Source organism: Synchiropus splendidus, chromosome 9 (assembly GCF_027744825.2).
Source record: "Synchiropus splendidus isolate RoL2022-P1 chromosome 9, RoL_Sspl_1.0, whole genome shotgun sequence".
Classification (NCBI taxonomy): Eukaryota; Metazoa; Chordata; class Actinopteri; order Syngnathiformes; family Callionymidae; genus Synchiropus; species Synchiropus splendidus.
The window spans coordinates 9914610-9926180 of NC_071342.1; the positions used below are offsets into that span (position 1 = coordinate 9914610).

The 11571-nt window shown below is 39.6% G+C and overlaps 1 protein-coding gene and 1 long non-coding RNA gene across 2 annotated transcripts; both read left to right on the forward strand.

Moving 5' to 3' along the window:
* The first annotated feature begins 570 nt into the window (after window positions 1-570).
* six2a (SIX homeobox 2a) lies at window positions 571-5407 on the forward strand. The gene is made up of 2 exons (XM_053875232.1): window positions 571-1511; window positions 4609-5407. The coding sequence occupies exons 1-2, from the start codon at window positions 952-954 to the stop codon at window positions 4919-4921; spliced, it is 873 nt and encodes a 290-aa protein (XP_053731207.1). The 5' UTR covers window positions 571-951; the 3' UTR covers window positions 4922-5407.
* A 509-nt stretch (window positions 5408-5916) lies between these two features.
* Window positions 5917-10671, forward strand: LOC128765118 (uncharacterized). The gene is made up of 3 exons (XR_008415825.1): window positions 5917-6369; window positions 6452-6603; window positions 10174-10671. It is a non-coding gene; the product is annotated as an uncharacterized LOC128765118 (long non-coding RNA).
* The last annotated feature ends 900 nt before the right edge of the window (window positions 10672-11571 follow it).

The window sequence follows — 11571 nt, forward strand, 5'->3', positions numbered from 1 at the left end:
TTGAAATCAATACGCACAGCAGTCATGCTTCAGATTTAGCGTCACGATTCTGGTCAGAAAATAACGCAAACTTTGGAAAACATAATTTAAAGAAAGTACAGTGACCACGACCTCTATCAAAATTATCCTATCATAAGAAATATTGTACAGAAATGTATATACATACATTCTTTTGACGCTTTTACGCACACACAAACCAAACACTTTCTTCACCCAACGCCCACAGACACTTTATCTAGTTCATAGTCATAAATCAAAGTTACTTTTCATGTTAAAAGAAGCAAGAGAGTCATGAACATAACTAAATGTGACATCCTCTGTCAGTTATAACGGTCAGTAACTTTGTGTGGTTGCGTTCGCTGTCAATTAAACGGAGTGTGGAGCTGCAGTACTGCGCTCCACGCGCTCTAGCGCCATCCTCACTCCAAGTTTGGAACCTGCGCTCCTCCTCCACGTCACTCCCCCCACCTTCGCGCTCTTTGGCTGCCGGGAGTGCCTGTCAAACTTAAGGAGGAGACCCGAAAAAGTGTTTTGGAGTGAAATTCTGAGCGCAAGTCTGAGTGAAGGCGGGCTGCTGGTGAAGGGAACAATCGCAGTGACTTGGCCGGGGAGCCACCTCAAAGCGTATCGGGTTACCTTGAGTGACAGCGTTACCATGGCAAATAATTTGACTGGGGCTATTGTCTTCTCCTCACCGTCCTCGGGTCAGATAACCGACCAATCAGAGTTCATATGATCGCTTGTCTTTGCCAGTTTAGAATAATATTATTAAAACGAGGCAGCGAGGGGAAGGTGATGTTGAAACGGAGCAGAGGAGCTGGAGGAGCAACTTTTCTCTTCTTGGGGATTTTACGCCGCCTGCAAGTGACTTTTGGGAGAACTTTCTTAATGGTTTGATGACACTCTGAGAGGACGTGGAAGTGAGGACAGAGTATAATCTGTGTTGTCGCCATGTCCATGCTTCCGACGTTCGGGTTTACGCAGGAGCAAGTGGCGTGCGTCTGCGAGGTTCTCCAGCAGGGAGGCAACATCGAGCGGCTGGGTCGCTTCCTCTGGTCGCTCCCGGCGTGTGAACACCTCCACAAGAACGAGAGCGTCCTCAAAGCGAAGGCTGTGGTCGCCTTCCACCGGGGGAACTTCAGAGAGCTCTACAAAATCCTAGAAAGCCACCAGTTTTCTCCGCACAACCACCCCAAACTTCAGCAGCTGTGGCTGAAAGCGCACTACATCGAGGCGGAGAAGTTACGAGGCCGACCGCTCGGTGCCGTCGGGAAGTACCGGGTCCGCAGGAAGTTCCCCTTGCCCAGATCCATTTGGGACGGCGAGGAGACAAGCTACTGTTTCAAGGAGAAGAGCCGGAGCGTCCTGCGGGAGTGGTACACTCATAACCCCTATCCGTCCCCGCGGGAGAAGCGAGAGCTGGCTGAGGCCACCGGACTGACCACGACCCAGGTCAGCAACTGGTTCAAGAACCGACGACAGCGGGACCGAGCGGCTGAAGCCAAAGAACGGTAATGCAACAGGATCAGGCAAATATTCACCGCTTATCACTGTCTTTCAACTCATTTTAGAAAGCTACTTTTGTCCAAAATTCCAAAAGGGAATCAAAGCAGAATTCAACATTTTTGTATGAGATTTTCCTATCCTGAGAAAAAGGCAATGCAGCTGTTTCTCAGGATAGGAAAATGTGCATTGACAATAAAGTCAGTCAAACTCAAACAAACAAAACACAGACATCTTGTCACCAATGTATCAATAATATCTCGTGAATAACGACGATCATGAACAGGTCAATTCTCGTCATTTTCGGACAGGTTCATCATAATTCTACTTCTACTTCGTCATCACTCCTAGTAATGTACTTTAGATTCATCTTCATATGGTAGCCTTTCATGTGAATTAGACGTATAAACTATTCGCCATGAATCATTTCCTTAAATATTGTTTATCCTCAATGATGCTCTTTCGCCACATTTAAGAGACGTTTCAGCAGTTACTGCAGTGTATAGTAACCCCAATAATACCTTAATGGGTATGTAATTTAATAATGTGCATGAAAAAGAGAGAAAAGTAAGCACAAGTAGGTCAGATCAACCAGATACTTTTGATTCTGCGTTTAACACAACGCTGCACTCAACTTTCCACAGCTGCATTTTGTTCCGAGTTCTGCTGCAACTATAGTCGGTCTCAGAACTTTTTCCTTAATATTGCTGGTCGGAAAAGAAAAAGTAAACCGAATATTTTTACTCATTATTGAACACACACGTTACAAAAAAAAGCCACATTAAAGAATAATAGCACCCTTCATATACGTCTCTCATTCATGCAAAATCTATTTTACTTAATGTTGTCTTTAGTTCTCACACTGAATAGGGACACACAAACCGGTTTAAAAAAAATTTATAATATTTTACACAACATAATTGTTGTTGATGATGACGTTAAATGTATGATGCACAGTCCATTTTCTGTCCTGTTTTTTTGTTGCGCCGTCTCCATGTTAGCCCACAGCATCATGTATAACCATGACGACAGATCTACAACCTTAAGATCAGACAATCGCGTCTGTAACTGTCCTTCCACTCCGTCGAGTAGTTGCTAGTGAGTGACTCTTCTGATATATTAAAACGTAAAATAATCAAAATGAACTTGACCGCATTTCATTTAGAGAATGATGTCTGGCATCATCCAGCATTAATTCCGATGCCAATTTATTAAAATGAATGACCATTTTTTTCATCAAGTTTTCATCTACAGAAGTAAAAATTCATATGACTGTTTAAACCGAGATTTCAGAATCATTGTACAGACTCTGATTTTTAATCATATTTAATCTGACACGATCAAAGCAATTTACCACTACTAAGTTGACCCTGGTATTGAAACACTAAGATCAATGTTGTTCATCGTTTGTAAACAGCTATGTGCAGTTAAGAAATCGGATGGGTGATATTTATAAAGCACACATATAAAAATCACTAAAGCCACCCATGATTGAGAAATAAATGCACATCTGTCATTTCAAAACAACACATGATCAGAGGAGCATTTTGAGATTAACTTTGAGTTTTCGTTTCAACCCCTATTTAACCTTTTTTGATCCCCGGGCTTGTTGGTGATAGATGAGAACCCTAAATATTACAGTCAACACACAGTACGTGACGCGAGTTTGCGTTTCCAGACCAACTTATCTAATGTTGATGTACTCTCCTGACCCACTTTTATTTTCCGTTTCTGATTATCATCTGAGTAAAACATACTCTCGACTTGTCTTCACGTTCTGATAATGAGAAGACGGAGAAATCAAAGTGCAGGAAAATGAGAGACTTTAAAAGCTGCATTTATCCTACTTTTAAGTTTGCTAATTACATTTATCAAACGGGATCGAGCTCTCACATTAAGGATCAGTGGCAGCCCGAATGGTTCTCAGCAAATGTTTTTCTTCCACAGCGAGGTACTTTTGATGTGGTGGCGTGTTTCATTAGCAGTCGTTTTGGTGCGTCTCAGGGTTTGGAGGTTACACAAGCCCGCGAGAGTGTTGCAGTCAGGTGTTGTTGCCTGCTCGGTGTCTCCTTTCACCCCCTGGCCACTAATTCTGGCTGAAAGCTGCGCGTAAATCTTGTTTTCCCACTCAGGGAAGTTTCAGTGTGAACATTTAGCGAGTGGACGCGCGACGTGTCGAGTCCTGGCGAGCTGACGCAAACAAAGCCAGTGGAAGGCCCAGACTTCCAAAACACACACCCGGGAGTGTGTTCAAATGACTTTGCATTATTGAAACTCCTCAGAACTGATCCCCTTCCACTTACTGTTCCGAGCCCTGATTCGTGTCTTCTCTGAAACATTACGGAAAGCAGCCGACTGCCTTTCACTACACCAATTATAATTTGTTGCGCGTCAAAGCGCAGTTGACTGGTGCAAAAATGAAGCCATTTACGCATAAATGACGCTTCATATAACAAGACAGACAGAAGCCTACTCTTGTAGTCTTGAAGCAAGTTATGAATGCGTTCTTAATGTATTGCTCAAAACACTTTTCTTTTAATTTCTTATTTGAAACTCCTTTATTTAAAATATCGTTTATTATTCTCCTATATTTGCTGTTTTGAGAATGCGATTTGAAGAAAATAATTATAATAATAATAAATCCATGTATTATTTTATCTTGGTAGTTACAACTCATGTATAGCATCGATACATAGTTTCTTTTGTGCCATAACTTTGATGTTTAAATTCTAAACATGCATCGCACTTTTCACATCACATTTCATACGAATCACATAACTGGATGAATATGCTCAAGAACGCTGAATTCTCGATGCTTGATGAGATGTATGCAGATATTGATGCATGTCAGTGTTCAGTTACACTCACACACGCAAATCGATTTTATGCACACTTACACTAATTTCATAATGGATGACTGGTTTAATCGTATATTGATAGCGTCTTGTATTTATATCATTATGTATTCGTTACGATCTTGAAACACACTCATTTTATTTTATATTAATTGGTGAATTTTAAGAGAAAATCGGACTCTAGTTCAGCACATTTTTCTCGAGGATTCTCTCACTGCAGTCTGACTCATCGGTTTTGTCCTGACTGCAGGGAAAACAACGAGAACTCCAACAGCAACAGTCACAACCCGTTGACGTCCTCCATGAATGGAAATAAAACGCTTTTGGGGAGCTCGGACGACGACAAAACGCCATCCGGAACCCCCGACCACACGTCTCCGAGCCCGGCTCTTCTCCTGGGCCCCAACTCCGGCTTACAGTCACTGCATGGCCTCGCTCCCCCGCCCGGACCCAGCGCTATCCCGGTACCAGGCGGCCCAGACTCGGTGCATCACCACCACCACTCTTTGCACCACGACATTCTGAACCCTATGTCTTCTAATCTGGTGGACCTCGGCTCTTAAATGTTGACGCGGTGGGACATTTTGAGTGGGACATTTTTGGAAAAGGACAAACCGGACCACTGCGGCAACTATCATGTCTCAAGTTTTTTAAAAGAACAAACGGAGATCGGACTAATCGTCGACTGTTCTCGAATCTAAGATGAGCACTTACGGAGTTTATGACAAAAACTGCACAAACTCTCAAATCCACAGACTCATTTTATCTATATTCTTCAAAAAAAAAAAAAAATCATTTTAAATGATCAGACGCGATGGATGAATGTTGGCAGAGGGACAAAAAGGTGAGACAGAAGACAAAAACAAGTATTTTATGTGGATGTAATAAAACAGCATATAATGTTGAAAACAATACTATTAAAACGTCTTAATTAATCTTGATATCAACGTCATATTTTAGGGGTTTAGTTCTATGTACCCTATTGAGTTTTTGTTTACAGGGTTTTCCAATTTATGAAAAGAGAGCCATACATTTTTTCTTTCTTTCTCTTGGTGGGATATTGCTGAGGTTCTGAAAACCTCAAGTGTCTTATGCGATCAAGATGGGATATCTTAATCTCTTGATATTATTTGCATCTGAAAGGAGGCTGCATGTAAACTTTGCAATGGAACATTCAGCTATAGTTTCATATACTTTGCAATAAAAGAAGACAAAGATTCAAGTTGACATTTCTCTGTTTTTGCTTCGGCTTACTTACCATTTACTGCGGCGCGGGGATGCTGTGTCGACCACGTCTGCTAAATTGTGCTAAAACTCTTAGTCAAAAATAAAATGAAATAAAAATAATGATAAAGCATATGATAACCACTGTCCGCTTTTGCCGTAGCTTGATACGTAGCTGTCACAGTATCGTCACCCGTTATAGGTGTCCAAGACGCGCCTGCATTAATAAAATAGGCAAATGTCAGCAGGTGAAAAATTGTTCACCTTTTAAACTTCCATATTGTGTTCGTTCACGCTTTAAAATGTGACCACAATGTGCGTAATCAGCGGGTGATACTTTAAATACTTCGCTTTGCGTATTTGACATTTGATCTTTACAACATAAAACGTAAAACGACTTAAAATGTATGTTTTTTTGGAGGCGAAAATATATATTTTGGTGCATTAGTTTAAAAGTTCTTATGAACCTTGACATAAGTTTGAATTTCTATTGAGGCATATTACTGACCAACTCACAGTAATTGCGGACGGTAAGCGGACATGTTTAACTGAAAGTTTCACGTCACCCACCAAAGACGTACCGTAGTTTGAGCTTTTATACTTGCTCAGTACTTTTAAGAAACTGTGGTTAGTTGTCAGAAAAATCAACAAATCGTAAACATGTTGATTCACATGATTTCTGTCTTCGCGTGTGCTAAATTAGTGCCAGATTGGTCGACCGACACGTCTTCAGTCTTTTTTTAATATGAGAGAAATGGAGTCTGGATATTGAGAATACACGCAACTGGTGAGTTTTTCTACGGCGTTTGGATAATGATTCATGCTAGTTTGTATCATGATGTTTCATATAACTATGTTTGTTCACGCAGGGTCACGGTTTTTGCCCTTGAAACATGAAAACGCCGTCTAAAATTCCCAAAACTGAAAGTGAAGAGAAGCAGACGAGCCTGGAGGAGATTAAGAAGCTTGATGTTGAAGTGATGACAACTCCTCTTTCTGCGATCAGATGATGAGATTAGAAGTACTTGCACACAACCCAAACACTCACATATGCATGCACAACCACTTGAGTTCATTTCTCCACAACCTTACCTTTTGTGACTTGTTGTGATATACATGAGCCAAAACAGTATGTATTTTTTAAGTATATAAAATATATTTCACACTTCTCAACACATATATTTAACTTCATGATCTTAGATTGTATTATTTTATTTGTTTCAGAAACGATGGGTTAAGTCAATGCTATGCTATTTATTTATTTTTTATTTTTTATAACCAGTCTATGCATTCCATTTTCCTTGTTTCATGCTTTTGTTCCCTTACGAAGGCTTCGTAAACATGTTGATTATTTTATTAAAATATCTTCACAAAAGAGTGGTGGTCAACACCAACTGAGAAGATAGTTAATTCGCACATTAGTGCTATTTTGAGCTCTGGTAGTTCAAATCTGTCCTGATAAACTTGTTTGGGGCCTTTTTTCCATCATTAGTTTAATAGCCTCCTTTGGTCGGGCATGCATGTTGCTCCATCAATGCCAGTTCGAGTTCGGGTTTCAAACATTTGGAAGCGCTGTGAGAACGTGAACTCTTGAGTGGGTTTGGTGAGACACCAACAAGTCAGTGTTATGTCTATGAACAAGCCGCCACAGCCTTGTTTTGAGTGGATCCATGTGCACTGGAATTATAAACTGCAGTGTTTGGACGAGACTGCATTTGAGGTTCAGCTGACAAGGTCAAAGCCTGCCAATTATGCTCACTTTTCCGACAGGTACCTTTGCAACTCACCAAAATAGACATGCAATAGCTTTGTCATCGTCCATTAGTGTGTCTGCATCCATGGCAACCTGTTTGCAATGATCATTTGGGCTTTGCACTTGATAAATTCTCCTCTATTTACTTGATATATTTACTTGAAATAATTGCAAAAAACTCCAATAAAAGCTCCTCAAAACTGAATAACAATTTTGAAGTACTTTCAAGCATAGCTTTCAGACTGCTGAAAGACAACAAACAAACGGCATATGAGAAAGAAAAGGTAATGATCTGTGTTGTCGAAGAAGAAAAGCCACTATATATAATAACATTGTGAGGGTGACACCCATGAGGTATTATTCAAAGATACAAGTACATTTGTCAAATTACTGAGTGTTGCTATAGGACTCTATCACTTTCACTTTGTTCACTAGTATGACATCAAATACCATATTTAATTATATTTGAGTAAAAACGGTCAGAAACTACTGCATGAAATTCAAGCACGGCTGTAATTTAATGGTTGTATTCTTAATTATTTTACAATTATTTTTATGATTTTCATGATATAAGTATTGATGTATTTTCAAGTGCTGTCAAACCCATTATCATAACATAAGAGCCCAACAGGTTTTTCATATTTACATAATACATAGATTTTATTGTCAACACAAATGAATAATTTTGCCTTCTAATATGGATGCTACGAACCGTAAAGTAAAGTCATTTCACTGTCAAATTTGAAGTATAAATCTGATCTGGTGTCAATGGACTTTGCCGTTTCCACTGTGACACATTATTGGTCCCACTGGAGGAATTCCCTTTTCACTTATCCCCTCATTAGAAGGGTCAGCGGTCAAATGTTTACAGCGTCGGCCTCTGACAGATTCCTCCTGACTTTCCTGAGGACACTTGTTTCCTGTCGGCGTGTAATAATCGTCGAAAAATCCCGGATCCAAAGATGCTTTCTTGAACTCAAAATAGCAACAATTGTTTTTTGGAGGAGTCCACTGTTGTTATGTTTGAGGCCACAACTCTGCATGCATGCAGTCACTTGCAGACCTTTATACACTCCAAACCTTTAACAGCGCTCACATGACGCAGCACAGTAATGACTAGCCCATAATAATAAACTGCTTTTTTGATCGTTTACCTGCATTAGTTTGCACAAAGGTGTAAAATTTCCTGGAGATTGTGCTGTTCATCAGGAAGAACAACCTGTTGACAAGCTGTCTGGGGGGAAAAAATGGAGAAAAAAAGGGGTTGCTTTTAAGATTTTTTTCTTCCTTCTGCTCCTTCATGAGCCGAACTTCCTCTTCAGCTTGACAAGTGATGCCTTGAACTAGACAATTTTCATTTCACTCTCAGGGTCAGTTATTTCTCTTTCAAATGTTTTCCAGTTTGTCCACAGATGTGCATCCGAGGTGGTAGTTCATTCTCAGTAGTAAATTTTGACCCTTTTGTCAAGAGGAAGCTTTGTAGTGCCTCAACCCTTTTGTGGGTGACGGGATTAATCTCTCAGATATTCTGCACTTACTGGGCAGGCTCTGGGGTTGTGAAGGCTGAGCTAATAATTAGCATGTTTAAGGCCCTAATAGCCCCTGGATCCCATTTGGAAACAGTTACTGTACGTACACTGACTAACAGGACTGAGTACCACGGACAGGGCTGAACCACAGTCTGTGGGTGATTTTCTTAGCTAGCGTGTACCTTGGAAGCTAGTGCTAGGGCCCTGCTGATTTAAATTAATTATTAAATTAGGGAAGGTAAGTTATTTGAAAATTAAAAAGAGCTTTGTACTTCTACTGTTTTCCCGTCCCGACAATCACACAAGTGTGCGTGATTCGCAGTGCTTGCACAGAAACTAGGTTGTCAACTTTCGCAGGGTACATATTGATGGGGACACGTTTTCTGAATCTGAAGGGATTTTTCTTAAGTCAGAGAAACATGAAGATAGACAATTTGGTGTCAAGTGTAATGTCTTCACTGTGCCCCGATAGTCTCAAACACACTAATCTAGATGTGCATCCTCTAAGACAGAAATGTGGTGTGACAACAACGCAACAACCGGAAAATAAAACATGCAAGTAATCCTGATGAAAGTGGCTTAGGTTGTTTTGTTTTTTTCTACAAAAAAATTCTGGAAGAAAAAACATGGTAGCTAAATGTCTGGAATCCATTTCATGGTACCAGAGCAAGAGTTTGGTCGGACACCTCAAATTGTTTCAGTTCGTATCTTGATTGGTTACATTCCGTTATCAAGATCAAATTCAATATCAATATCAATCAATATCACATTCGTTCCTAAGACACCTCAGTCAACATGTTATTTTATAGGATTATCTTTATTTAGACAAGGTTTTAAGTTGTTTGCCATTATTGGTCTGGAAGGGACAAATTGGGGATGAATGCGGCTCCTTACGCTCCGCTTTAAATTGCATGTGGTAAACATAGGACCCCATATTATGTCTGTAATGATGATGCAATTCCCCAAATTGCAGGCCATTGAAAACGCTCAATCGTGACAAGTTCACGCATTCCTTTTGGCTCGCTGAGACAAGGAAGTGGGTCTTTGGATGCAGGTGATTTTAACTTCCATGAAGTTTAATGGCAGCGTTCCAGTGAGCAGAGGCGAGCTCCTTGCCATCACAGCAGAGAGAGTGGGGCTTATGCCCATTTTCTAATGTAAATATTTCAACTCTTAAAAAAACCCACTTTATATTCTTGAGCTAAGGGAACACTTTGATACTCGATTAGAGCAGGTGCTTTTCTGCAGACACAGACGCACAAAATGTCATATCCCATGGAATGTCCCTCTGATTTGTAAACTGTTCCAGTCACAAGGCTGTGCGACGAGGTGACAGGCCTGAAGAAGGATGCGATGAAGGATCTACATCTTCACCTTGGCTTGCGAGCATCCAGTGATGTGTGATGTCCAGTCTGCTTTTGAAGATGAAATGCAATATAATTGATCGCTGCGTTTTCCCATCGATGATTTAATGTCATTAAGCTATGCTGCAGTATTTACAGTCCGGTTGCTACACGAAGCCTAGCGTTCCTAATAACCCTGCGCAGATGTTGCAAGGTCTGTAAATTGCATAAATGCAAGAACTAAACACAGATGTTTGGAGTTGCCTTAGCCCTTAATTATTAAACTTCACTGCGTCTGACTGTCATTACTTTTGTGTGGAAATGATCGTTCTGTGAATCCGACTCATTTTCTTCGTCCATTTTTCTCCCTTGTCGTAAAATATCTGCCTTTGGAGAAAAGATTTTAACAGATGATATGTGTCATTCTACCAACCAAAACATTAAAATTCAGTAGGAGACACATTAATAGGTGGACTTTTAATTCTGTAAAGTGAAATAAAGTGTACACTTCAATATTTGTCTGTCAGTCTGTCTGTGCGACTCGGCTGTGGTGTGAATTGAGACACCACCACCAGTCAGTTGAATGATTTCAAAGATGCGTCTGTGAGATCTCATCCAGATTGATGTGCAGATGACACAAGCTCTGGATCAGTCACAGTAATTGCCATCATCATTATTGATAATTTCTTGTATTGGAACTTACATTTAGAACTATAATAATGAGCTAAAAGAGGTTCTTCAGAGACAACACTTTGTTGTTTTTAGGTTTTGGCTTTTTTTTTTTTTAAGTAAAACATGCTGTTGGTAATGAGATGTTCTTGTGTGGTTAAATATAAAATTGACGTTCAATGTAAATGGAAAACAAAATGAAACAAAACAAAATAAAAATGAAAGTGGGATTCTTGTGTGTATATACTAATGCATTGTCATAGGCATTCTAATAGTAGTAGTATATTACAGTCTAGTATATATATATATATATATATATATATATATATACAAATTGTCTAATTAATTACATTTTTTAATCGAATCCCATCCCTATATATACATAAAAAATCGAATTAATGAGACAATTTGTGATTAATTAATCTCGCAGTTTAGTGGTATAAGAATTTTTGCCACAAGAAGCCACATTTTTCAATTTGAATGAATTTGGTATATTAGTGAATCAAATGATGGGCCCATACATACATTTTGCATCCGTTTGACAATACCACAATAAAACACGATGGTGGCTATATTCAAGTTTTTATATCTCCTTATTTAAACTAAAGCTCTTTTAATGTCTTGAAAATATATGTATAAGAATTTCAATTTTATAAGAATTTCTAATACATTCAGAGCCATTGTGTAGTGAAAAA